The sequence below is a fragment of the Hydra viridissima genome, unplaced genomic scaffold (assembly GCF_058129835.1).
Source record: "Hydra viridissima isolate aposymbiotic clone 2 unplaced genomic scaffold, HvirCarnegie_v1 scaffold_3, whole genome shotgun sequence".
Taxonomy (NCBI): domain Eukaryota; kingdom Metazoa; phylum Cnidaria; class Hydrozoa; order Anthoathecata; family Hydridae; genus Hydra; species Hydra viridissima.
This window is the reverse complement of record NW_028324302.1, coordinates 8,713,717-8,741,668: the sequence shown is the minus strand read 5'-3', so window position 1 is coordinate 8,741,668 and position 27,952 is coordinate 8,713,717. Positions and strand designations below refer to the sequence as shown.

The 27,952-nt window shown below is 30.0% G+C and overlaps 3 protein-coding genes across 4 annotated transcripts; 1 reads left to right on the top strand and 2 right to left on the bottom strand.

Moving 5' to 3' along the window:
• The first annotated feature begins 62 nt into the window (after positions 1 to 62).
• LOC145180778 (presequence protease, mitochondrial-like) lies at positions 63 to 22,386 on the top strand. The gene is made up of 32 exons (XM_090082489.1): positions 63 to 887; positions 986 to 1,032; positions 1,157 to 1,206; positions 1,293 to 1,399; positions 2,833 to 2,984; positions 3,942 to 4,056; positions 4,236 to 4,332; positions 4,471 to 4,578; positions 4,714 to 4,766; positions 5,099 to 5,225; positions 5,343 to 5,431; positions 5,522 to 5,650; positions 5,740 to 5,853; positions 5,945 to 6,041; positions 6,191 to 6,268; positions 6,435 to 6,530; positions 6,652 to 6,751; positions 7,010 to 7,078; positions 7,297 to 7,344; positions 7,602 to 7,731; positions 7,905 to 8,025; positions 8,116 to 8,192; positions 8,336 to 8,501; positions 8,664 to 8,764; positions 15,982 to 16,090; positions 16,226 to 16,338; positions 16,999 to 17,052; positions 17,172 to 17,240; positions 17,349 to 17,463; positions 17,556 to 17,689; positions 17,777 to 17,924; positions 22,198 to 22,386. Exons 1-31 carry the CDS (start codon positions 820 to 822, stop codon positions 17,889 to 17,891), a joined length of 3,048 nt encoding a protein of 1,015 aa, XP_089938615.1. The 5' UTR covers positions 63 to 819; the 3' UTR covers positions 17,892 to 17,924; positions 22,198 to 22,386.
• LOC145180781 (uncharacterized) lies at positions 8,582 to 11,450 on the bottom strand. Of its 2 annotated transcripts, none has more exons than XM_090082491.1 (2): positions 11,333 to 11,450; positions 8,582 to 11,014 (listed from the first exon to the last, which is right to left on the bottom strand). In XM_090082491.1, the coding sequence occupies exon 2, from the start codon at positions 11,004 to 11,006 to the stop codon at positions 8,934 to 8,936; it is 2,073 nt and encodes a 690-aa protein (XP_089938617.1). In that variant the 5' UTR covers positions 11,007 to 11,014; positions 11,333 to 11,450; the 3' UTR covers positions 8,582 to 8,933. The 2 variants fall into 2 exon arrangements, with proteins under 2 accessions (XP_089938617.1, XP_089938616.1); XM_090082490.1 differs by having other exon boundaries at positions 11,212 to 11,413.
• Positions 22,378 to 27,591, bottom strand: LOC145180785 (CAAX prenyl protease 1 homolog). Its single transcript, XM_090082494.1, has 10 exons — positions 27,389 to 27,591; positions 25,544 to 25,690; positions 25,244 to 25,330; positions 24,802 to 24,918; positions 23,791 to 23,943; positions 23,462 to 23,659; positions 23,188 to 23,307; positions 22,945 to 23,052; positions 22,724 to 22,867; positions 22,378 to 22,651 (listed from the first exon to the last, which is right to left on the bottom strand). Exons 1-10 carry the CDS (start codon positions 27,467 to 27,469, stop codon positions 22,430 to 22,432), a joined length of 1,377 nt encoding a protein of 458 aa, XP_089938620.1. The 5' UTR covers positions 27,470 to 27,591; the 3' UTR covers positions 22,378 to 22,429.
• Positions 27,592 to 27,952: the final 361 nt, after the last annotated feature.

The window sequence follows — 27,952 nt, the reverse complement described above, 5'->3', positions numbered from 1 at the left end:
AGCATGTTTGTGGCAGTGCGACATTAAAATCATGCATCTTCTGGTTAAATCAATTAAGCTATATGTCATCTGATTTTTTATAAAATACACCATTTGATATAAAAGCATCAAAGTTTGATAATAAAATATATATTTTTGTTAGAATTGATAAAATCTACACACACACACACACAAAAATATCAAAACAAAACAAAAATTAAAACAAAAATCATAAAAAATAAACTAAATATTTAATTCAAACTTATTTTGTTAGTTTTTGTCTTCTTTAGATGGAGTCTCTCAAATTAAATTGGAAGAAAGTAAATATATCATATATGGGTTCAAAATAATCAAGTTCATAAGGGTCAACTATAATTTTGCTGAGGGAAAAAGTGTTAACTGTGCTGCAGTGTTAATGCTACAGTTGAAAAATCATGTAATATAAGTTTCAAATGATTTTCCTGATGTGTGGTAGAAAAAACCAGATACCATAATCAGAAAGGTCCAAGTGACAAGGGTAGCATGGTTTTGATGTCACTGCCACAAACATCAGAAATGTACTTTTTCAAAAGGTTGAAGGTTTTTACTAAGTAAATTGATAAGTGATAGAGCAAATTGGTTTGTTAAAGTTTATCTTTTAAAGTGAAGGAGAGGATTTTGGTGCCAACCACCAAATCAAAATTTGTTGTTGAAGAAAGATCTACTTTTTTTAATTTGAATTTTCCATAAAAAGAAAGCCAGATGAGTAAATGTTTTTAATCTGACTTTTTAATGTATTTTTATGACATGTGTTTGTAATACTAAGTTTACTTTGTGGATTTATTTATAAAATAGTTAAACATGATTCATATTGGAAAGCTTCATCACTCTTTAGCTACCAGCTCAAGATTTCTTTACAAAACAAATATGTAAGTCTTATAATAATCTAGGTTTGACTGATCTTAGAGAGTTTTAAAGTTATTCAAATTTTTATTCAATTTTTTTGAAAATCTTCATTTAATTTTAGAACTTCTTTGAAATCATGTGCTACAGTTTCAGCAGCAACTCTAGATGGTTTGATATTCTTTTAGTTATTTGGCCTATCTATTTCTTTAGTCCAATGATTTCTGAAAACACCTAATGATATAATATTGATATCAATAATTGCTTTAGAAATGACTAATTTCTTTTGTTTTAGATAACAAACTTAAAGTTGGCTCACAGATCTACGGATATACTGTTCTACAAGTAATAAATTCTTTTAACTTTACATAAAAAAACACTTTTGTTTGAAGAAAGACCTTAATAGAACTTTTGTAAACAATATTTTTTAGTCATCTGATATACCAGATTTTCATGCACATGCTCTTTTGCTACGTCATGACAAAACTGGAGCTCAACATTTGCATATAACACGTGATGATCAAAACAATGTCTTCAGGTGAAAAACTTTTCTTCTTTTGTTGTTAATATTTTATTTTTACAACAATCATAAAAGTTTTTTTTACTTGACAAACTCTTTTTTACAAAAAATTAGGGGGACTGGAAAGTAATGGTGTTTTTCTACATTAAATTCAAACAGATAAATTTTTGATTTAATTTTTATTTTTAATCAATTATGCGATTACCCTTGTTATCAACAGCCATCAACAACATTTTTCTGTGTACCAATTTTCAATGCTGGATCAATTAAAATTAATTGTCTTTTGAGCAAAATATCTGGAGAATACATTTTACATATCATCCAAATTTTTTATTACATAGAAAATGTTGTAGTGATTAGAATACATGGAAATTCGATTGTGCAATGTTGGGCAAGTATGGTGGGTGAGGTTGTACTTCCCACCCCAAATTTTTTCCAGGGTCCATCTTGCACAGTGAGGTCTTGCATTATTGTGTTGCTGAATAACACCTTTTCTGTTGACAATCACTGGACACTTTTCAATTAAAGTTTGATTTACTTGATCTGATTGTCCACAGTAAAGGTCTGCATTCTCAGTTTGTCCAGGTTTCAGCATTTAAAAATGAATAATTCTGCAAATAATCCTCCAAATATACCAAAGCCTCCTTTTAGGATGTAAATCTGACTTAGTACTTCATAGTGATTCATTCAGAGAGATCCACTGCCTTTTATACTTTAGATTATCATAGAGGCCCATTTTTCATCTCCAGTGATCAAGCAATTAAAAAACTCTTATGTATTGTGCTGCTGAAGCAATAAGTGACATGTTGCAGATTGGTTATCTATTTTGTTTTCTTTGGACAAATTATGCAGGACCCAAACACCTGTTCTGCATATTTTACCAATCTGCTGGAAATGTTTTTGGATGGTCAACCAAGGTTGGTTAAAAATGTTTGACAGTTCCTTGATTGCCTGACACAGATTTACTTCCACTTCCATCCTTAACATGTCATTAGCTAAAGTTGTTGGTCTTCCTAATTGGTATGAGTCAGAAAGATTAAAACTACCATATCTAAACTTAGAACACCTTTGGCTTTTGTGAACTTCTAATGTACTTGGATAAACATCACAAATATTTTTGGTGACAACTGTTGTACCTATGTACCTCTTCTGGTATTTGGCTGGCCGTTTCACATAAAGTTTCAAAAAATATATATATTTAAGATTTAACTATTAAATTAATATTTACAAGTAAAGAAGTCACTTTAACCTTAAAAAAGTCTTTGGCTTTGAAGTAAACAATGAGCTGATAAACTATAAACCAAGACATGTGCAAAAATGACTTTCATCACTTACATTCATTACATTACTTACATTACTTTCATTATTACTGATTTATTACGTTCCGGTCCACCTAATATAATAAAATATGAAAACAAAAAATTCTATAGCAACTTAGTTTTTTCTGTTAGTGTTGCATTTCGGACAACCCCTATGGATAATACTGGTGTACCTCATATACTTGAACACACAGTACTTTGTGGTTCTGCTAAGTATCCATGTCGTGATCCTTTTTTTAAAATGCTGAATCGTTCATTATCAACATTTATGAATGCATTCACAGGTTTGTAATTTTAAAATTGTTTTAATTTAAATTGGTTATTAAGTTTTTTAATTTAAATCAATTTTATCTTTGAGTTTTTTATTTTATTTTTATTTTCTTGCTGAAAAAAAATTTTAAACATTCCTGATGTTAAAAAAAATAAATTAAAAAAAAAAACATTCCTGGTAAAGTTGAATAAATATAACAAAAATAAAGAAATAGTTATTAGTTTTTGATAGTTTTGCTAAAACTGGATATTAATTAAAAAAACCTTGTGTAATCTAACTCTTCCATGATAAATTTTAAAATCTATGGTTTAAGTTATGCAATTATTTATGTGAAAAAATATTATTTTAATGACAAATTAAAAAAAAATGTCTTTTAAAATTAAAAAAGTTTTTTTTTTTTTTTTAAAAAAGAAAAACATTTTTTAATTTTAAAAGACATTTTTTTTTTAAATACATTTTTTCATAACTTGTAATATACACAAGGTACATTATTTAATTGTATATTATAAGCAATTTATTTCTTGAAGAGGTTGGTTTATAAACAGCTGTAAAATGTTGTAGAAGGAAAGTAGACAACTTCTATGCAGTGAGATCTACAACTTATATGCAATTAAAGATTTTTTGTGAACAAGTTTTGAAAGAATATTGTAACACTCAAATTGCTTGTCTTGTTTAACTCATAGTGCTCCCTAGTTTCATAGTAATCTCATAGTGCTCTCTAGTCTCATAGTAATCTCAATGCTCCCTAGTCTCATTGTAATCTCATAGTGCTCACTAGTCTCATAGTAATCTCATAGTTATCTCATAGTAATCTCATAGTTATCTCATAGTAATCTCAGAGAAGTTTTTGTTGTCAGTTGCTCATGAAGCTAAAGTGCAGTTTATTCTAAGGTAACTAAGGTAACTAATTTCTGTAAAGATGTTGAATTTCTTTCCTGTTTATAAGATGTTATTTTTGTTTTATTTTCAGCCAGTGATTGGACAATGTACCCTTTTTCAACTCAGAATGAGAAAGATTATCATAATTTATTAAGTGTATACTTGGATGCAGCTTTCTACCCTAACCTAAATGAAACAGATTTTAGGTAGATTTTTATTTTATTGTTTTCTGGTTGTACTTATAGTTTTTATAGTTTTTCTAACAGAAAATTTTGTTTGTTGTAGTAATTTTTGAATTCCTTAGGTACACTAAATTATAATCAAGAGATGTTAATAGCAGATTTAAATATATTATATTTTTTGCTCACTAACTTCTAATTTACAGGCAAGAAGGTTGGAGGTTGGAACACACAGATCTTCAAGATGTCAATTCGCCTATTACATTCAAAGGAGTGGTTTTCAATGAGATGAAAGGAGCTTTGGTGCTTTTTTTTTAAACTTTTTATAACTAATTGATTTTTGTTTTTATTTAACTTGATTAACTTTGTTATAATAATAATGAATTAACAAGATAACAAATTCAAAGATTATTCACATCTTGACTTTATTTGAAATTTCAGTCAACAGGTGAAAGTATTTATCAAACTGCTTATCAGAATTTATTGCTTCCAAGTCATACATACAGCTATAACAGTGGGGGCGATCCACTTCATATACCAAAACTTACAGTAAATTTTTTAAAAATATTGATTTCAGTTTAATTTTTATTCTTTTGTTCTGTTTTTTAAATGCTTTAAAAATGTTACTTCTCTGATAACATGTTTTGTTTATGTTATACTTTTACAATTTAAATATCAATTTAGCATAATCAGTTAAAAGAGTTCCACTCATCACATTATCATCCCAGCAATGCCAGGTATTTCCAATCTTACCAATAGCCACTAATCAGGACTCAAAAAAAAAAAAGATTACCAATCAAATACAAATATGAAGATAATATTTTAGTATCTAAAGATATTATTTTGTTGGTGTTTGCATCATAAAATATTGTCTTAAGATTTATCATGGTATCAGTGTTAAGATATTAAGTTAATACTATTGGACATGATTTGATCAGTGATCAGATTTCCTGACTGAATTTTGTGCAAGAAATAAAAGAAGAAGCAGGAAGACCTATTCTAAATGGGGAGAAATTGAGCAAATTTTTTGTGTCAATGTTGTTGATATGTTTTAATATTTGAATTATAGATTTTATACTTATGGTACATTTCCACTTGCTAAGCACCTGTTGCATATAACTGAGCATGTGCTAAACAACTTTTCACATGAAAACCCTCAAACAGAAATCCCATTGGAGCCAAAGTGGTCTGAACCGGTATTAAAGAGCTTTTTATATCTTTTTTTTTTTTACATTCTTTTATCAGCTTCTTATGATTCATAATTCTATCAAAACAAACAGCTTAGTTGATTGTTTACTTTTGTATCTTCTTAGAGAATTGTAACAATCAGTTGCCCTCCAGATAATTTAGCTGCGGATCCAGAAAAACAAACTACTGTTTCAGTTGGATTCATGCTTGATTAGTAAGTTGATAAGTGAAAATTGTGATAATGCTTACCTAAATTTTTGAAACTGATTTTATATGTTTATTAAAATATATTTTTTATTTTTAGCTCTGAAGATCCTTTTGAATTATTTGTCTTAAATATTCTTTCAACATTAATGGTTACTGGTCCTAATTCACCTTTTTATCAGTCTCTTATTGAACCAAACATTGGTAAAGATTACTCTCCAATAACTGGGTAACTTTTTTTTTTTTTTTCTTTTTTTTTTTTTTTTGTTCTTTTAGATTTTAAAGAATCTAACTAATATTTAAAAATTATTTTTTAAGTCTAGACAGTCAGATCAAGCATTCAACATTTGCTGTAGGTTTACAAGGAATACATGAAAATGATGTTGAAAAGGTCACTGCTGTTATTGAAGAAACTTTCTTAAAGATAGCCAAGTAAATTTTTTTCTGAAAATAAATATTTTCAAAAAGTGTTTTCATAGTTTAGTATAAATTAGATGCTTTACATATATTTTTTTCTTTTTAGAGAAGGGTTTGATCCAGAAAGAATTGAATCCATTTTACACAATGTTGAGCTTTCACAAAAGCATCAGACCAGTAACTTTGGATTAAGTTTGATAATGGTATTTTTTACATAGACATTTTTTTGCATAAAATTTTTTTAAGGAACTTTTAAAAATTTGTAAATAACTTACAGCAAACAAGATTTATATGCAGTTTTTGTTTACGTTAGTTGATTCATTTTGTTTCAAATAATTGGATATAAATTTAGGCTGTAATCTCAAGCTGGAACCAGGATAAAAACCCTATTGATCCTCTGTTTGTCAATAAACATGTTCAAAAGTTCAAGGTTTGTGTTATTTAATTTCCTTTCTTGAGAAATTACAAATTACTTTTTGTGTAGTATTTTATTACAACACCTATTCTTGTTTAATGTTGGATCAAATCTAATTTTTTTGCATAAAAAATGTTATCAATATGACATCAGTTTTTATGTTTGGAATGTTTAATTTTAGAAAATTTTAGAAGAAAATCCAGTTTTTCTTCAAGACAAAGTGAAAAAATGTTTTATTGATAATACTCACAAACTGACTTTGATCATGAAGCCAGATGTAAACTATTTATTTTCCTTTAACTTTTTTTTTGAGTTTATCTTAGCATGTCTTTTTATAAGAAAAATTGTTTTTCTTACAAATTTCAAAAGATAATGTTGTCAGCCATTTTTAAATTCAGGTTGATTATACATCAAAAAAAGATGCTAAAGAAATGATGCTCTTACTTTCAATGACAAAAAATTTTACAGAAGCTACAAAAGCAGATCTACTGAAGCAAAGTAACAAAATTTGTAAAACCTTAAAATACAAACTTTTTGAAAAGATTTTTAAAATTCTTTTATGCCAAAACTTAAAATAGTTTTTAAAACAAAAAAATACAAAAATTCTTTTCAAAAAATGTCTGCTGGTGTAATTTATGTTTGTATATGTTTTTTGTATGTATGTATATATATATATATATATATATATATATATATATATATATATATATATAAGTAAGTTTTTGTATATTTGAAAAGATATTTATGGTTTACTAGGTTTACAGTTAGAAACAATCCAGAGTAAGAAAGATGATGCTTCTGTATTACCAAAAATGATGGTTTCAGGTTGTTTTTTCTTCTTAAGAATTTTTCTGGTTTACATAAAACTCTGATTTTCAACTATTTAATTTAGATTTATCAATAAATATAATTTAGTTTACTTGAAATGAGATTTTTGAAAGTATAATATTTCAAAAAAAAGTTTTTTGTTTCATAAAATTTGCTTTTTTTTTTTTTAAAGGATTTTTTTTTTTTAATTTTATTTTAATGATTTTTTTTTAAAGAAATTGATCCAAAACTTAAAGAGACAAAAGTAGATCAGCATATGTTTGGTAAGTTACCAAGTAGATAAACATGTTTTTGTTTCAATTATTGTCTTTGTTTATTCAGATTTTTATCTTTATTTAGATTTACAAAATGTTCTTTCTAAAGTTTTATCTGCTTACTGGTTCAAATTATGATAATATTACCATAATATTACTACACAATATCATAATTATAATATTATATAGATGTTATAGCAAAAAGTAACAATTATTAAAAAAGACTTAAAATTGATTTCTGTCTAGACTCAATTTCTTTGTTTTAGATGGTGTAAAGATATTCACTTGTGAGCAACCAACCAATGGAATAACATACTTCCGCTCAATCATTCCTACCTCTTCTCTGCCTTATGTTGTCAAGCCTTACCTACCATTGTTTTGTAATGTTTTAACAAGGTGTTTTAAATTTATTGTCTTCACTTGTATACTATTGTTATAATTTATACCCAGAATACAGTTATGCTTATATGATAAAGTAATTAGTGAAAAATCAGTGGCAGGCTTTAAATTAAACTTCAATAATTTGGTTATTTTCTGGTTGTCACCCGTATTTTGGGATAAAATTTTAGATTAGGTGCTGGATCACGTACATATAAAGAGTTGGCACAGATCATTGAACTGACAACTGGGGGCTTAAATGCATCAAGCCATCTTGTTACAAATCATGCTGATAATGATGCTATTGAATATGTTAGCAGTAATTAATAACTTTATAACATTTTAGTTTTTCTAATTATTGTCTATCTTATTTTAATTTTCTATATGTAAAACTAACAACAGGGTATCATGCTATCATCTCATTGTCTTGAGCGGAACATTCCTATGATGTTTTCTCTATGGCAGGATATATTGAATGAGTGAGTTTTATTTTTTTTTTTTGTACTATAACATTTTCTTGTCTTATATCTTGTAATTGAAATTTACAATAAAAATTGAAACTAGAATTAGTACACAAAAGATATTATTGGTGGATGTTCAATTGAATATACTTTCTTTTCAGACCTGAGTTCAATAATCCTGATCGATTACGGACATTGATAAATTCTGTAGCCAGTGATTTGTCACAATCTGTTGCACAATCTGGCCACTTGTATGCAATGGCTTGTGCAGCAAAGAGTTTGACTCCAGCAGCTCAACTCTCTGAACTTTTCTCAGGACTTCAACAAGTGAGAGAAATCTTTTTTTAATTATCAAGAAAATGCTTTAAAAATTAACAAATTTAAACTAGCAGTAAAAAAAGTTTATATTTTGTTAATTTGAATTTTTGTTAATATTTATTTCATTTAGAAGTAATTTTGTATAATTTATTTCTATCGGTCTGTTGATAGGTTGAATTCATGAAAGAATTGTCTGAGCAAGAATGCTTGGATGGAGTAATCGAGAATCTCATGAAAACTGCGATGTATGTGTGCAACTCAAACGATATGAGGTAAAGGTTTTTTGCCTAGCAACGTTTTTAATGGTCATAGTTTTCATACTTCTTCGCTGTAGTTTTTGAAATGTTTTACTTTTTTTGCAATATTTTTGTATCTTCTCTATTTATTTTCATAGTTTATTGTGGTCTTTTCAATTTACCCTTCAAAATTTATTTTCATCTTCTAGTTTACTAATTTGTCCGGTTCTTCATTTTCATCTGTAGACTTAGTTGAAAATATTGTCTTTGTATTATTCAAGCATGAAGCATTTGTGCAATCATTTTTTTTTATTGCGTTACTGTCTTTATCTTTTGATTTGGGGAGTATTTCAGCTAAAAACTCTGAACTGCTGTTTGTTGCAATTGCGTGGCGATTTTGATTTGGTACATACACTTTTGCAGTGCGAAGCAATGAATATTCGGATTTCTTCTCGTTACCGACATTTAATATGTTATCAGTTTCGTCTCTTTCTAGTTTTACCAAAGTTTCGATTCTCTTCTGGCTGTTTAATTCATTTAAAGGAACAGACTGGGAATCATTAGAACTGTTGCTGTTGTCATTAGTATCTAGTAATTGCGACGTTTTATTGGATGACGCTCTCTCTAGCTCTATATTGATTATTTCCCGCAGCATTGAACAATCTGTGCAGTTTTCTTTGGTATTATTCTCTAGTGCCGTGTAAATAGAAGTAGTTTCATTGTTGAACAGTTTTTCATTGGTTGATGGATCAGACTCATTTTTTACTTCGACAGTATTGTTTAATTCATTACCATTAGTAATAGAGATATTTTTTAAAGCGCTTTGGAAATCGTCGCTCAACTTTTCTGTCTCTTCATTTTCTTCTTGTTCATTCAAGTTTATTTTAGATTTAGAGTTCTCTGGTGCTATTTTCTCCGATGCACTTTTTTCTGATTCGTTTTCGTTTTCAGATTTTTGTGATGAGTTACTTGCTTCTTGCTTTTTAATGATATCCAAGGAACAATTTTCGGCGCAATCGATATTTCGTGCTGAAGAAATTGTTAAATCGTTGTTCTCGTCGTATTCCTCTTGCACTTCACTGATATCTTTTTCAGACTTTCCAATCTTCGTTAGTTTTTTTATAATTTCATTTAAACTCTCTTTTAGTTTTAGAGTATTTTTGAGAGATCCGTTGGAAAATTCAACTTTACCGTTGTTTTCCAGTTCTTTTCCATTAATTTCTAGTTCTTTGTTGTGTTTTTCAAATCGTTCGCCTGAGTCTTTTCGTTCCGGGAATTTCTCACCCCGGAACTGTATCTCTGAGTTTTCTTTTTTCGTTTCAGAATGATGATTAATTGTGCATAGTGTTTCGGTGCAGTTTGATTTTAGACCTACATTGCTCTCTTCTACTGCGTTGTTCTTCTTTTCGATCTCCTTCAATAATTGGTCAATTACGCTGGTTCCGTTTTCCTTTTCGCTCAATGCTCCATTTATGTTCGAAAAAACGTTTTCAAGTGGCTTTTTTAAATAGCTTGTTTTAGAGTTTTGATTGGGTTTTATTGGCGAATTTTCTGATTGGTTGTGATAATTATTAACGTTGATGGATTGGTTGGTTGATTTTTCTTTAGCTGTTGGAGTTAATTTCGGCTGTAATTTTGTTTGTTTTTCAATGGATCCTTTTGGTTTAGTTAGACTTTCTAAACAAATAGGAGATGTGCAATTCTTCTTACCGTGCATCTCAAACGAGGAACTTGGTTTAGAGGGGTCGTATTTTTTTAATTTGTCGGCTTTAAGTGTATTAGCTCCGTTTTTACCTATCTGATTCTCTGGAATTGCTTTTATAGTCGCCCCGTTTTCCGAGTTCTGGTTACCCTTAACTATAGTGCTTTCTGCTGACTCTGAATCGTTTTCGTTTACTAATATCATATCTATTTTTTTTTTCTCGGGTGCTTTCCTTTCTTGAGTGCTAGTTTCGTTTTTATCATGGGGCTTTTTTTCTATTCTGCTGAGTTGCGCAGAATCATCACATGCAACGTCAACACAAGTTTGTTTGACGTGCTTTGCTTTTTCTACGGTATGTTTACTTGAAGCTCCGTTTTTTTCTTGTTGCAGTTCAAAAGATTTTACTTCACTTTCAAAATTTGATTTGCTTTCGTCTATCGGTTCTTCGACAACTTTTTCTTCTTCTGTAAATACTTTTGCGTTATTGTCCTCGTGGCTTTGCATATTCCACGGTAAAGACTGTCGAACTTGGATGGTTGCTACTAACAGCAAGATAACTCTCGGCCAAAGAATCATTTGTTTCCCTGTAAGAGAAAATTTTATTGTTAAAAATTTTTTTTGAAGTCAAGTTTGATAGCAAAAAATTTTGCTAAATGTCTTTACGTTGAAACTTTATGTTGAGATCTTTGTTTACATGTAAACAAATTAAAATTAAACAAAAAAAAATTAAAACGTATGTAAGCAAATAAAAATGTAAAAAAATATGCAAGCAAAATCCAACCAAGAAGTTTGATACAAAATGTAACCAAATGAAATGTAACCAAATGCAATTCAACCAAATGATTTTTAAACAAACGAAATCTTTGATCTCCCTGCTTTTGCTTTATAACAATAAAACTTACAGCTATTTTTTGATTTTTACTTTCAACGTCAATTAAACGTTTAAAATGCCGCATGAATTTTTTTTCTGCACCTTTTGAGAATTCTTTGAGCTGTGTCTTCCGCTATGCGGCTAGTCGGTTGAACGCGCTTTACTGCCGATTTCTAAAGTTCATACCGTTTCAATGCTTGTTTTAAACCTAACAGCGCTTACGAGCGACAAAATAAATTAGAACTTAACTTAAAGAGCCACTTTTCCTCGCTAATTAATTGCGTTTTTAACGATGTGAAATTTTTTTTGATGTGTTACTTTTAAACTGAGCATGCGCATGATTTATTTGCTTTACGTTTGTTTAATGAAATTTTTGTAAGAAACGTCAAGGTATAAGAATACTCGATGACCACGTTGTGTAAGATCACTTAATCATTACGCAGACCCAAGTTAACGTTTTTATGGTGATCATTGGGTCTTGATATAATTATTAAAAATTCAAAAGGTCGAAAAATGTTGCTGTTCAAAACACTAAAAATGTTATTTTTTAGCTATGAAAATTGGGTATGAAAGCTTCTGAGTCATACCTTTACATATAACTTACGCTTGACATTGACCGCTGTGTACATTACTTTACATGCGATCATTTTGCGCTGCGCTTATCGCAGAGCAAGGTACGATGTACAAGTTCTTTAGAGGCCTATGACAGTTACTTTTGATTAATAAAAGTGTGTGTTTTAAATAAGTCCTTTCCCTTTTGAAGGTAATGAATTTTCTTTTTATGACTCAAGAATTTCACGCAAATCTAGTCTTTTCAAATGTATTGCTACCTTAATGCCTTTTTCCCAAAATCAATTTGTTTATCAGTGATCGATATTTGGCTCTTTCAGGAAACTTTATGATTCCTCCTTTATAGCAGTTTTTATCTTAGCAAAAAACTTTTTCAAGTTTTTTTAATCATTGTTACTGGTAAAACTGTTACGGTTGGCGATAATGAATCTTGGGGGTTTACTTGCAAGATCCCAAAATATACTTCCTTAGTCTTGGTTCCATTGATAAATTTGAAGTTAACACCAGACCAAGTCGTAGAACCCCAGATTATGACTACCACCACGGTGTTTAAACCTTAAGTTTAGATTTTTAATTTCAGAGCTTCTCCCTTCTTTTTCGATACTCGCAATCGGTCGACAGATTCGAAGATGTTAAGTCTTAACTTATCTGACGATAAGACATTTCTCCAAGTAGATTCTGGTTTATCAACATGGTCTCGTGCAAACTTCAACCATTTTTTCTGATTATTCTTGTCGACGGCTTCTAAACTTAAGAAGCCTAAAACCTCTTTAAATCGTGCTTTTTTTCATGCAATTGCAGACGTACTGGCTGTTATCCCAACCTCATTTTCATAATCTGTTCGGATTTTTAGTGCACCTAGTGAGGTATCGATTTTTATTTTCTTTAATATATTCCTTTCTTTAGGATTGTTGAAATTTCTTCTGCGACTTTGTCTTAAGATATGCTCGAATTTTTCAGTTTTCTTATAATTTTCTATGATACTCTGCATTATGGCCTTGAGAAGTTTGTATTTTGTTGGTATTTTTTCTAGAAATAGTTTCCCATTTTTGTCACCTTTCCAGTCTTGGACGATAAAATCACGAATCGAGAAAGGAACGGGTTTCTTCGTTCAAAAGTAGTGGCTTTTCATACTTTTTGAACTTCCTCCCCAAAGCTCATTGTAAAGCTACTCCAATATCGTTTCATAAGTTCTCGAACGGATTCAAATCGGGACTTTGGTCCTGATTTGAATTAATTTTATTTTCCTCAAGCCAAGACTTTAAAGACCTCGCAGTATGCTTTGGTTTGTTGTCATGTATTAAAATCCAAGTAATAAGTAGGTTATCATCAACATGCGGCATCATTACGTTATGTAATATAGAGTAAAATCGGGTCAAACCGATCATACTATTTTTTCGATCACTGATCGAAAAATTTAACCCTTATATGCATAGTGTTGCAGAAATGCAACATTTATTTAACACATATACAACGTTTTTAAGATTAGTTTAAAATATCAAAATATCAAAATTAAATAAAATAAGATAAAATAAGATATCAAAATTGAAATGTCATTTTCAAATTTTTTTTTAAAAGAATAGAACTTACTAAATACAAAGAACTTACTAAAAACTTAATAAATACATGCATAATTTTTTCTTATGTTTTTAAAAAAATCATGCATTTAAGGGTTAAATAAAACCGAAACTGATAGGAATATTTAAAAAATAAAAACACCAGAAGAAATAGAGTCACCTCTATTCAAATGTGTCAAAATAAAATCCAAGTCATTTTATTTTTATAAAAGTTTAAAAGAGAGTCGTAAAAATTTGCTATTTTTTTTTATTTGCTATCGTAATAATTCGGGAACCATAATTCGTTTAAAAATAATTTTACCTCTATCTTGTAGAAAATTTAACTTTAATACAGATTACATAATTTTTTTTCGTTTTATAATTAAAAATTAGACAAAAAAGTAAGAAAATAAATATAAAATTTGGGATAACTTCTGGTTGTCACATTTGGAATTGCGATGAAACAGGTTTCTGTGGTGATCAAGGCAAATCAACTGTAGTATATCGAAAAGGTCCAAAGCGTGTTTTGAATCTCATTGGTAACAATGAAAAAATCCATTATACAGTGAACAATTGCTGAATGCTGATGGAGACTTTACACCACCATTCGTGGTATGCAAAGCAAAACGAAACTTTAGAGCTGAGTGGTCTTTAGATGGTCCGACTGGCACCAAATATTCAATTTCTAAATCTGGTTGGATGGAGCATGACACATTTATTGAATGGTTGAAGGAAGTGTATATACCAGAATGTCAAGCTATTAGTGGACTCATACTTTACATCTTGATGGACATACGTCTCACGTCAGTTTAGCCGCTGTATTGCTATGTCGGGAAAACAATATAATTTTGATTTGTCTACCATCCCACTCGTCTCACATTCTTCAGCCACTGAACAGAGGTGTCTATTGCCATGTTAAGCAAGTGTGGAAGGTAGTTCTTACCAAATGTTACAAAGACACAAAATGCAAAAACTTAGATTTTCCTACGTTGCTCAAACAGGTGTATGAGAGCGGTAAGTGTTTTACACGTTTGCACGCTATTGCTGGTTTTGAATATCTGGGTTATTTCCACTTAACAAAAACAAAATCAATCAACGGGCATTAGCTATCTCCGAATCGTTTAATCAACCGACGTCTTCAACTCCATTGCGAACAATAAAGTCTTTAGCATTATCTTCTGAACCAGCAACAGCAGCTTCGAGGTTCGACAAGTACAGAGCACTACATGAGAGAATGAAAATCGAAATGGAAAATGAGCTAAAGAGTTTTTTTTCAAGAAAAAGATCAGTCTCATGTAAAAAAATCGAGGCAATCTAATATTCCAAAAATTGCTGGCAAATGTATTACAGAAGACGGTGTTGCAGAACATCTCAAAAAAAGAGCAGAAGTTAAGCAACTCAAATTAGCTGAAAAACAAGCTAAAAAGCGATTTTTATTGTTTGGTGATCGGTTTGACCTGCTTTTACTCTATCTTTGTATTTTTTATAATCCAAGTTTCCATCAGTGGACCGATAGCATGCCAGGATATAGCTTCTCAAACCTCATCATTACCCCCGACGCCTAACATGTACTTCCCATCAGGCTGGAAGCGGTTAAACTTGGATTCATCATCCATAAAACGTGTTTCCAAAAGGAAACATTTTTATTAAGGAACATTTTTACAAATTTATCATAAGAAGTGCCATTAAAAAAATGCAATTAAAAGAAAATATTATGGGATGTGCTAGATAATTTAGCTTCTCATAAATCTCTCATGTCATCTGAAGCCGATTAGATTTCATTCGTACTTCAAATCTGTGTGACACATGACACAATTTGAATGATCTTTTTCGTCGTTTGATATCTTTGAGATGATCGCCAGACCGAGATTACGCAAAGCAATTCTGACAGCTAAAGTAAAGCAAAAAACAACGGCATGTTCTAAAATAATTAAATAAATAATTTTTGAATAAGCAGCTTTAAATTTCCCATTCAATTTGCGGCATAAAACAAAGTTGTTAAGGTTGATGAAGCTTTCGTGGTGCTTTCGTGAAGCTTTCGTGTAGCTTTCGATTAGGTGAAGAAAAAATAAAGCAATATTCCATCCTAATAATCTTTTTTTTCGTAATAAACTGGTTCTGTATAAATTTCTTGCATTCTAAAACAAATGAAGACCACACTGAAAAAACGATGAAGCTACATTTTTGCTTTTTTTTTGTGGTTTTTCCCCCTGTTATATTCGGCTGCAGTTTAACTATACAGTAATTGACTATATAACTAGAAAACCGATCAAATTACACAGATGTTTAACTTAACAAATAAGTGAGCTATGGTGTGAGCTATGGTGATTTGAAGTTTAAAACCTAATTTACTCAAAACAATAAAAATGTAGCTTAATCGTTTTTCCAGTGTTGTCTTCAAATGGATTTGTTATTTTATTTTTTTTTTTTTTGATGAAATAGTTCCCCAAGCAACAATTGCTTATGTTTTAATGAAGACGTTTAAAATTCATATAAGATTTGATGAGAAATGTGTTGCTGGAGTTCTATAAAGTATTTAATAAATATTTTCCAGGTGCGCAATCAATGCTCCGTTAGAAATGATCGAACCTTCTATGCTTGCATTAAGTGAGATGTTGACTTCACTTAACACAGTTGGTTTTGATGACCCAGATTTTGTTCAGGTGACAGCTTTTTATTGTGGTATAAAAACACGCTTACCTTTATTTATAGTTTTTATTGTAGAATTTTAACTTTTTTAAACATGATACAAAAACCTTTTCGAGCATTAGCGTGAAATATTTTTGAAAATTCTCTAGGACATGGATTTTAATCCAAAAAGCCAAAAGACCTTCATCGAAATGGATTTATCAGTGAATTATGTAAGCAAGTGCATAAGAGGTGTTCCTTACTCACACGAAGACCACGCTAAGTGATTTCTCTTGCTGTTTTACATAATTACTTATTTAATACTAGTTGAGATTCGCACTATCGTTCAAAAGTATTCTGCCCTTCTGTGTTTGAATTAAGAAGGTAGAAAGTTTTAAAGGAGTCGGATTTTTACTTTCGTTTTACGGAGAAAATATTTATGACGTGAGTTAGATATGTGTTTGTAGCTATACTGAAAATAAATGACAAAAGTAAACGACAAATTATAATTGAATCGAAAGTACAGACAAGAATAGAAAAAACACTGGACTGATGAAATTAAGATGATATTGCAACATCGTTTTAAAATAGACAGTTTGCGGTTATTTGTAAAAGTAATAAATGATTTACTCCAAAAGACACTTTCAAACTTTAAAATCCATATTTCTCTAAAGTTGTGAAATGTGACGTTTGTTTTTTCCCCTGTGACCTTTAATTACATCATGAATATGCTTGAGTAAGGCTTTGCGTTTCGAGATATGCATATTATTATTATTTATATATTCAACATAAAGCACTCATTCTTTAATTGATACGCATCAAGCAATTATTCATTCTTTGTTCGAAAATTATTCAATTTATAAGTTGAGTAAATACTTTTGTTCAATAGTGTGCATGTTTAAAAATGAGAATAAGTTAGAAGTCTTTAATGTTGTTTTTATAGGCTGCAAATACTGTTAAGAATGCTGTCGGCCAAGTTTTTACATCAAGAGATAAGGTGCTTTATGTAACATCTGGTTAAAAAATCCTGTTTGTGTTACGAAATTATTTTTGTTTTTTAATTGACGAAATATTTGTGTGGTGTATGTTTTTGAAATAACTTTTCTTTGGATTTAGAGAAAAGGGCGGAGCTTATGGTGGAGGAGCTAATATCGATAGTGGTGTTATTTCTTTCTTTTCGTATAGGTAAGTGATCTTCCTGTCTGATATTTTAGTAAAGAGAACTTTCTGCTTCATTTTTTTCATTGAAATAATTACCCAAAGCAACAACAATCGTTTGAATTTTACATCTAGAGATCCGAACACATTACAGACTTTAAATTCGTTTGAAAAATCAGCAATCTGGTCTAGCGAAGGAAAGTTTACCGATGACGATATAGAGGAAGCTAAGCTGTCTGTATTTTCACATGTACGTAGCAACAGCATGTTTTGCATTTGAATACCATTTCTTCGCTCAACGTTTTTAAAATGTTAAAAGACTTTTTCTTTTTATTTTTACAGATCGATAGTCCAGTTCCTCCATCGAATCGTGGAATGGCGTTATTTAGAGGAGGTCTTACCGATGAGATTCGACAGCTTCATCGCACTCGTTTGTTTGCTACAAACAGAGATGACTTAGTGTATGCATCACGACGGTATTGTAGCTAACTTTTCGTTGAGTGTCGTATCTTAAATTTATTGTTGTTTTTTGTTTTTGATCATTTTGATTTGTTTTAACATAGATATTTACTGCCAGGCGCACAAAAAGATGCTTTCGCTATAATTGGACCTAGAAATCAAGAGCTAGAAAAAGATAATACTTGGAAAAGACCACTAAAAAAGCAATTTGTTTCTTAAAAACCTTCATGCAATGAATGCGAAGCTTTCGAGGTAATTTTATGACTTAAAAGTGTTTTAAAAAGCAAGCAAATGATAATTTATTATCGTTATATTTTTGACATCATTATAATTTTGTTATAAACGTCATCTCAGAAAAATGTTTTCACATTTAAATGCAATGTGTTCACCCCTCTCCATTAAAAACATTTGGGATGAAGTCATGTCCCAAAGAAAACCTTTTGAGGCTTGCAAGTACATACCTTGGTCATTACAAAAATGAAAATATTGAAATCTAGTTATTACGTCGACAGAAGAAAAATGCATTTAAAAATCATTGTCTAAAGGAAAACTATGCAGTGTTAAATTTATCATATGTTAGGATATTCAAATAAAAAATAATCCTATAGGGATTCTAGAGTCATCAAAGTTCAAGTTGATTTGTAATATTTTTTAGTATAAATACAAATTTAAGTATGAAATTATTTTTATACCCATTTAATAAAATGTGCATCACCCCTTAGCCTTTTCTAGATGAGTTGTGTGAGTGACACTTTTTTTACGTAAGAAATAATGCAGGGGGAGGGGTAGAAGAGGGGGAGAGAGCTGAAGGGATTTTTTAAAAAAGTTATTCAATGGAATCAGAAAACTAAGCCATATAAGAGTTTTTTAATGGCAGGGTTTTTGGCATTGGAAATGTATAATATATTTATTTTACGGTAGTCCACCTCAGATTTTGGTCTCAAGTGCACATCTAATTTTTTTTGGTAGTTTGGGCATAAAAGCCGTAATTTAAAAAATCAGAAAATAAAATCATTTAAAAAATTAAGTTATTTGCAAGGTAAAAAAACTGTTGACCAGTTCTTTAAAATGCCTAACCATGCAAAGTCACATGAGGACAACAGGAGAAGTGTTTGTTTTCTTCAAATCGTCCGCAGCTTTATGACTTTATATCCATTTCTCCAACAGTTTTGACAAGTGCATCTACTATTTGTAAGTGTCTGATTTGCAAGAATGCCAGAATCAAAGGAAATCAGGCTCACCCACTTTTTCAAAACTCAACTGGGATAACTTATCCACCAAAGCCAAACTCAGAAAAAAGATGCTCTTCTTGTTTTTTTTTGCTACAAAAAGGCTTCCCACATCTTTGTACACCGGCTTCCCACATATTTGTACACTTCGAAAATTTATTTAAGAAGTTGCTAAAAAAGAAAAAATTGCCTCAGAAAGGATTGCATCTGCAGTGATTTCTTCTTCATCGTCATCTCCAGGGGGAACAATTCGACTTCAGCAAGCTCATGACAGAAAGCTACCAATTTTTTCTGGTATTAACTTTTATATTCTAAAAAGTTTGAAACACTTTGTAATAAATTAGAAAGCAATGCCAATTGCAAGTTTTAATTTAAAGCGTACAATATGCATTTATTATTTCCAAAATGTTAATGAAATTTTTATTATTGAAACAATGAAAACAAATTTTGACAAACATAATTGATGATGAGTAATTTATCATACATTTCTTTTTTCAATCTTTGCATTACCAATATTTTTCCATAAGCTATTTCCGTTGCACAATACATTAAAGGCAAGAAAAAGCTGGAAAAATGTGGGAAGTTTATTGGTTTAAAGAATTAGATTTGAATTTATTCAATTTCGATGTATTTAATTTTGATGAAAAAGAATTTTTCTTTGAAATTCAAACATTCTTTTTCTAATATTGCAGGATCATCAAAGTCACTTAGAAATATTAAAGTCCTTCTCTTGCCTCTAAGCTTCAGACTTGGTTCAAATACTGGAGTGAAAAAACTAGCAAGCACCCTGAACATAGTCTCACCTCACAGGATTGTCGAAGAGAACTTTAAAACTAAATTTAACCCGACACCGCATATTGTATATTTAAAGAAACAAACAGAATTTGACTTAATTTCATAGTGTTTATTTAAATTAATATGCATATGTTTAGTTATACCGTAAAATATACTAATAAACCCGCGGTTAAAAACACATCAATTGTTTTTTTGTTCCTAAGAAATGTCTTTATTATCAATTTCATTTTTTTTTTTAAACCATTAAGAAAAAAATGTATGCGGTGTCGGGTTAACATTCTTGGCCAGCAACTGTCTGAAGACTTTTCTATTAGTAAAGTTGCACTTTCTAGTTGTCCTGACTCATTCAGTAAAATTGTGGTTCTTTGCAACAGCATGAAAGATTTGATTTCAAAATTGATGCAAAGCAGGGGGATAACTGAAGACTTCTTTTTGAAAAATGGAATCGATGGAAGTGGAGGCTTTTTGAAGGTGTGTCTTGGTGTCATTGACATTCAATCAGGCAGTGTTGAGGCTGTCCAACTATCCAAATGGCTTCTGACTTGCAAAAGCTCAAAAGACACAGAAGTCAAAAAACAGCTTATCATTGCTGTCTGTGAAGATCTTTTAGAAATATATGAAAAGCTTATTCTAGATTTGATCCAAGCAATCACTGTTGAGTTTGTTTTGTCAAGTGATTTTAAGCTTGCTAACATCATATGTGGATTGCAATCTCACTCCAACTGCCACCCGTACACTTGGTGCAATTTGGACTCATAACACCTCCACCTCTGTGGTTCACCTAGAACCTTTGGATTATTACAGACAACCTATGAGGCATTTGTCAATGCTGGAGCAGATAAAAAACGAGCCAAAGACTTTGATAATGTAGTCAATCAGCCGCTCATTAAGTTACCAGATGATTCTCTAGTTTTGGATTTAATTTCACCTATGAGCTTCATCTTCTGCTTGGAGTTGTGAATCACATTGTGAAACATCTTCAATTTTGCTAGCCTGCAGTTACTTAGTGCCTTTCAGACTTGCACATTCACATGCAGCCATACCACGGTGGGCACTTTGCTGGACCAGAATTCCAAAAAATTTTGAAAACCTCAGACTTCATGCTTCAACAAGTAGAGAAATGTGCATTATCAGTGCCACTGGATTGATTGATTTGTTGAAAAAGTTCAACTTTGTTGTTGAAGCATGCTTTGGAAACCATCTAGATGAGCAGTATGGGTTAAAAATTCAGCAGTTCAAAGACAGTTATCTAAATGCTGACTTACCTGTTACACCAAAAGTGCATTCTGTCTTTTTCCATGTCAGCCAGTTCATCAAGAAAAAAAATTGTTCACTGGGAATGTTTAGTGAACAAGTCACAAAAGCTCTACATCACTTTTCAACAACATTGGCAAAGTTACAAGCGCTCACAAGACCCTCCTCAATATGCAATTAACTGCATCGTTGACTACAACAGTAAAGTAATGGGTAATTTGAAATTATTTCTCCAATCCATTGCACAATTTTGAAAATTTACGTGAAGCTACAAAACTACAAAGATTTCTCCCATAACATTGGTTTTCCGTATCTCAAAACTGAAACCGTTAAACAGAAAAAATAATCTTTTAAAAAAAATTTTATAACAAAAAATAATCTGTTGATTAATACGATATTTAACTCCTACCACATCACTTTTCTGAATGATGCGCTAATACTGTAAAAAAATTGTACTCTTCTTGGCCTAAGACAATTTTTAGGTACATCCCATTTTAGGGTAAAGTTATCAAAGCTATAACTGTATTTTCCTCTTACTTTTTTACTTTCTAAAGTTTTAACAAATACACAATTTGAATGAACCTTTCAGTTTTGAAGTTCAGAAACCAGGACTTTGCAATTCATCCTTACTATTTTATGGTCCCTGATTTAACGAAGTTTATGAGGTCTTTTTACCAATGTTTTAATTTTCTATTCTTCTTGTCATTGTTTTACAACATTTTCTTACTTTTTCATGAAATTATATGAAAATTTCATGTGTTAACTACTTAAATTCCACAAAATATGATAATTTTTTACATTTATTCAATTTAAAGAGAAATAAACTTTAAAGCTATTTTTCTTCTGCGGACGCAGTAACTAGATTTCAATATTTTCATTTTTGTAATATTGAAGGTATGTACTTTCATGCCTCAAAAGGTTTTCTTTGGGACGTGACTTCATCCCAAATGTTTTTAATGGAGAGGGGTGTGTTTTTATTTAAAAGACTAAAAGCGCGAGAAATAATTTTGTAGTTTCGTCTGCGTGCAGAAGTAATGTTGTCGTTTTTGATGAGAAAAACTTCACGAAATCCAAAACATCATTTCAGAGAAACTTTCGTGAGCAACTGATTTTTTTCGTTAATGATTCGTTTTTTCTTTCTATTTCAGTTCGTCACGAAAGTTTCTACCTCTTCCATTTTTAAATAAAATCGTTAGCACTAAGACCAAAAATTATATTTTTGTAAAAAGAAATCTTTCTGCGTTTAGGTCTAAAAAGATGACATCACTTTGGTAATTATCTTCGACCTTGTGTGGACCAAAGATCTCTTGTCGGAAAACAGCACATGCGGGAAAAAGTTTTAACCACTCCAATCTTTTTTTTATTCAAATAGTGCGATCAGTAATTTTCCTAATAGGATTTTATAACAAATTTAAATAAACCATAAATACTTTAAATTTTATCTTTTCTTTTAAAAACCTTTATCTTTCAAGCTCGCCATCACTCGCTCTTTACTTTTAATGCTCGTAAACGTTCTAGTAATGGAGGGTGAGAATAGTGATATGACGAATAAAGTGCATCAGCCACTGGAAACCCAAGGTTTTCTTTATTTAACTTCATTAGAGCAGATTGAAGCTGTTTAGAATAGGAGAGACTTTTTGCGAACTCGTCAGCTTGAAATTCAAAATGCCGACTCAAAACGGTCATCAAAAAGCCCACAAGCTAAAGAAATGTTTTAGTAGAAAAACAAAAAAATTGCATCAACCTGAAGTAGAATAAATTTACATGCCTCACCTCATTATATGGAGAGAATATAAACTGAAAAACAATAAGCAGTCCGATTATAGTTGGTTCCTGATCATGAAATCCAAAACTTTTATAAAGTGCTTTGTTATCCATAAGTAAACCGAATACAAAAAAGGTGACAACTAGGTTAATCTAAAAAGAAAAATTTGTTTATCGATAACTGTAAATTAGACAAATTTTTGTGTTTCGATAATTATTTATAGTATTACCTGGCTTATAACGAGATTCTTCAGAGTATGGTTCAATTTCCAATGACCTAGTTCATGGCCGATTACTGCTAATATTTCTTCGTTTGTGCAACCCTTTTCTTTCTTATTCTAATACAAATAATAATACGTTTTCAAGTTCAATTGAAAAAAATTCCACTTCTGTAAAAACGATTATAGTTTTACAAGCAGAAAAGAAAATTATGATGCTGCAAATTTAACTCAAAAATTAGTTTAAAAAACAACCTTTTCTTGTTCTTCGTTTGCTTCCTCAGCAACTTCTTCGTTGTCTTTTTTCGATTTTGTCTTCTGTTCTTCTTCTTCAAAAGGACTTACGGGCAGAAGTGTATCAAACAGCACTATGACCTACACGTAAAATCAAGAAATTTTACACGAAGCCTACTCATAAAATCAAAACATTTTAGACATAACCTGTACATAAAATCAAAGATTTTAAAGCAGTTTTAAAACTTTTTAATGCCAAAAGCATTGAAATCACTTTGAAAGCCTTTTTTTGTACCTTTTTTTTGTACAATCCAAAGAAGTATGCATTACTGTGAGAGGATCGTTTCGAACCTTCAATTACGAGAATCTTGGAAAGTGGAAAATTTACACGTTTTGCTAAATCTTCAATAATGGTCCGTAAGTGACCATCTGGTAGTGGAATAAATCGATCAAATAACGGTGCAATGTAATCGTGGTAGATCGCGATCATGAACTAAATCATAAATTCAATACTTGACAATTTAGGCAATTATCCTACGTCGTACCTAAGAGTATAACAATTTTTTTTAAAAATACGGTTTTAAAAAATGTGCAACAAAGAATATAAACATCTAGTATAAATACCAAAGATACTGCCAAAGCAAATAGCCATGTGTAGATAAAGAAATATTCCCCTCCCCATTTGATAATCCAAATAAGAACGCATGTCACAGGCAAAGAAATAGCGGTCGTAACGATTAGTTTCTTTAACAGATCTTTGAAATAAAAACCAAGAGTCTAAACACAAATATACAAATATATAACCGAGATTGCGTTTGTTACTAAATAAAATTACTTTTTTTTTGGATACAGATGAAAAATATTTTAAAGATGTTTTCACGTTTACCAAAACTAAAAACGAATCATATTAACGATATTTTGAGTCGGCATTCAAGATGCCATTTTAGAATACTATTTTAGATGCATGTAACCATTTTAGAATAATATTATTGAAGACCTTAATAAGTAATAAATGTGCTATAAACTTCGACCTTACTTTTTATCTTATTTTTTTCTTTTTATTTCATAAATCAAGTTGGTGAATTATTACAAAAAAATTTTGCAAATAAAAATCTATATTTTTAAGCACTTCTATAAAACCTTATGTATCTGGCACATTTTGTCATTTTATGGGTGATGTTTTTAACAATCACTGCCAACTTGAGATCTTTTAGTATTTCACAAAGGAGATCTTTTAGTATTTCACAAAGTTTATCAAGATTTGAAAAACCATTCAGGTAATGTTTTGCTGAGATGGAGTATTCTATCTTAAAATCCTTGATTTTTTATTAGCTGGAGACTCCTAATAGTTCATATTCTCTCAAAGACTGCTTAAAATCCATAGTTATAACTCTGTATTTAAAATATCTTAATTTTATGATGACTAAATTTTCAAGTAAATGGACATTAAATCTGATAAAATATCATCAAATTTGGGATAAATTTTTTTAAGTGGTTGGCAAATAATGCAGCACCAAAACATTCAAAACACAAGTGTCAATCCATGCAATAAAACAACAATTTGAGTTTTAATGCTGCAGAATGCTGTAATACAGTATCAAAAAATTCAGCAAACAAATAATAATTTTTTAAAACCTGCTTATTGAATCCATGACGCTCTTCAATTACAAAGTTTGAATAGAGACTCCATGGAAGACTTGTTACTGTGCTGAACAAAGTTGAGAGGACTAAGAAAATACATGACTGCTTAATCTGAAAAGCAAATACTTATTGATTTCATTGAATTATTCAACCATTTTCTTTTTTGAACAGAAATCTTTGATGCTATATATACTAGTGTATAAGTCAAAACTTTAAACCAATTAGAATAGATGAAAAATATTCTTTAAGAACGTAAAAAGATGTAATGTTCATCTGTGAAAAATACTTATTCATTTAATTCATTATAAATCTAACAATAAACTACCCTTTACAGTTAATAATAGCAAGTTAACTTACTGGTATACACAGTATTTACGGCAGTATTTTTTGTAGCTTTTAAAATGCACTTGTTTGAATTTGAGGGAAAGAAACTAACCTCATGTGTTGAATCAAACCCAATGGCAGCATTTAGTGCACCAGAGACACTCCACAAAAATGGTAAACCATTTAACAACAAAATCACCTAAAATATTTTTAAAAACTTTATATATGTTTGTTAGATAACATGCAAGTTATTATTCATAAGATTACTTAAATAAAGTATCAAAATTATGCAAATTAAGTCTAGAGGCTTGACCCACAATCACACACACGCACAAGTGTAAGTCTTTATCCTTCTTTTGTGTAAGAAAATATTTTACATAAAAGTTTTACTCCAAAAACATTAAAAAACTACCGTTGATTCCACTTGTGAGTAAATAGATGAAACAAAACTAAACTTAGATCTGTCCACTTGATAAAGGCGTGATTTTTCAAATGTTTCTTTGTCTAAATTATCTTTGAGTTCCACTGGAATATCTTTAGTGTTAACATACACTTTGTACTACATTAATTGAAAATAAAAAAGAATAAAGAAGAGTTCTGCTACTTATATCACAGTTACTACTAGCATATTGTTAAACAAATTATTTATGAGTGCTTCTATATACATTCACTTTATTAAAAGTTTACCAATACTAATAAAGTGCTTGAAAATCAAAAAGAATTCTTAAATAATCTTCTTGATCTAACCACTCTCTTAACCTAACTCTAATAAAACAGAAATTTTATTGCAACTGCTCAGTTTTCCACTAGTTTTTTTTATTCTAAAAATGATTCAGACTTTTAAAAATAGCATTCATCAGTGCAAAATATACATTGATGACTTACACTTAAAAATTGTTTTAAAAATTGCTTTCAGAATTCTATGTGTTCAGTCATTTAAAAAGCCAAAAGGAGTTGTTAGAAATCCTTAAAAAGAAAGATGTGCAAGAACTGGAATTTTATTTCCAGCCCTTCAACCATCTTAGAAAAGATTCTTCTGCTCCATAAAATCCAATATTAAGTCTCAGGATTATTGACAAACAAAGCTTCTTGACAAATTTTAAAAGCAATTTTTTTGGTCATCTTTATATTGATTAACATCAATTTTACAAGACTATGAACTTTGATGTCAAATTCAATCGCCCTTGGATTTAAGGACTCTGCAAGATCTTAAACAACAAAACGAAAAAAAACAACAAAAGAAAACAAAAAAACTATGCAAAGGTAGAGATTAGGCAAAATAAAAAAAAATTAAAATGGAAGATGCAACAAAAAAGATAAAAGGTTAGCAGCATCAAATGAATGACAAGTAAAATGAAAATTTTGTTTAAAATATTAAAGAATTTTTTTTAACAATCTCTTCTCAAAAGATAGAGGAAAAAACAATGTTGCAAATATAAAAATGATGTTGAGTTTAACCCTCAGAAACCCTCAGAAGAAAATGTAATCTATTATTCTCAACTCTCTTTCATATTTTAGCACATGTAGTAAAGTCTCCAGTAAACCTTATGATATTATTCTACAAACTCAAAAGAAAAAAAAAAGTGATTGGCAAAAAAATAAAATTAAACCATTTGAAATTAATAAATTAGGCACATGATAAAAAATAGACACGTATTTTGATGATAGTTTATCTTGAAAATAGCATTCATTTAAAGATTTAGAATCTTTTTTTTTTCTAAGATTTATTACAAAAAGAAAATATTGGGAAACTGGGTAAATAAATTTAATAGTTGATTATAAAATGGCCATTTTATTCATCCCAATTTATGAATTAATTTTTACTTGGCCCCACAATTCTAAACTTGTCCTAGATTTTTTTTTTAATTTTAAATTTTAACTGTTGTGGAAGTAAATTATTTAGGTCTTTGAAAAACAAAAAAGATATATATTATTTATTAAGAATTAGTATCTTACGCAATTCTAGTTAAGGTTTGTGGTGCTGTGATGATGTTATATCAGTAGAGACATATGAGTATTAAGGGCTTAACAAATTAAATTTGCTACACGCTGCTAAACTCAAAAAACTGAAACAAAAAATTTATTGACTGCTTTATATGTTTATCGATTGCAAAAGGTATCATAAATTGATTACTTTTATTAATGTGCTGCTAGACATTGCTTATTTACGTGGCCTTTAAAATAGTTTAGCTAGATTGTTTCAAATGCTAACTTTAGCTGGATACAAATAAAGATACAATGATTAAAGTAAACGTACCTGTCTATGACTTAAGTAAGTCTCCCATAAAAATATTATCCACATAAAAGCCACAACACTAGCAAAAATAGGGTCCACCATTTTTAAACAGAATTATTCGATTTTTTATATTTTCGCTTCACATTTTATGATTTCTTTCGGTAGGGAAATAGAGCGCATAAAAATATTCATTTGTCGCAATATTTCACCCCAAAATGCAGGACAAATGGAATATTTGTTAATCGGCTTAACACGTTTTTTTTATAAGAAACCAAGTAAATGAGCCAGTACTAGAAAGTTTCTTATTTTAAGGGTACTTTTTTACAACACTAGTACTAAAAGTTCTATAAGAGTTTCTTAAATACCAAAAGAGAGAAAAAGCAAATAAAATACAATTTGAAAACATGTTAACAAGTAAGAAAAAATATTTTACATTCGACTAAAATTATTTGAATTCCATCAACATCATTCAATGTAATGTAATCCTCGGACTTGTCCCCTGAACAGAACACAAACTAGGAAATACTCCTCGAACTTTTAATAAAATAAGTTTCTTATCGTAAAAATAACTTAGTACTAATAGTC

Excerpts from the sequence above, each read along its gene's own strand:
- LOC145180778 (XM_090082489.1), top strand. The coding sequence starts at position 820 with ATGATTCATATTGGAAAGCTTCATCACTCTTTAGCTACCAGCTCAAGA. Across the intron at positions 1,033-1,156 it reads TTCAGCAGCAACTCTAGATG|ATAACAAACTTAAAGTTGGC; the intron begins GTTTGATATTCT and ends CTTTTGTTTTAG. Across the intron at positions 5,854-5,944 it reads ACTTTCTTAAAGATAGCCAA|AGAAGGGTTTGATCCAGAAA; the intron begins GTAAATTTTTTT and ends TTTTCTTTTTAG.
- LOC145180781 (XM_090082490.1), bottom strand. The coding sequence starts at position 11,386 with ATGCGGCATTTTAAACGTTTAATTGACGTTGAAAGTAAAAATCAAAAA. Across the intron at positions 11,015-11,211 it reads ATTTTGTATCAAACTTCTTG|GGAAACAAATGATTCTTTGG; the intron begins GTTGGATTTTGC and ends TTTCTCTTACAG.
- LOC145180785 (XM_090082494.1), bottom strand. The coding sequence starts at position 27,469 with ATGGTGGACCCTATTTTTGCTAGTGTTGTGGCTTTTATGTGGATAATA. Across the intron at positions 25,691-27,388 it reads CTTACTTAAGTCATAGACAG|TACAAAGTGTATGTTAACAC; the intron begins GTACGTTTACTT and ends CAATTAATGTAG. Across the intron at positions 22,652-22,723 it reads TATTCTCTCCATATAATGAG|CTTGTGGGCTTTTTGATGAC; the intron begins GTGAGGCATGTA and ends ACATTTCTTTAG.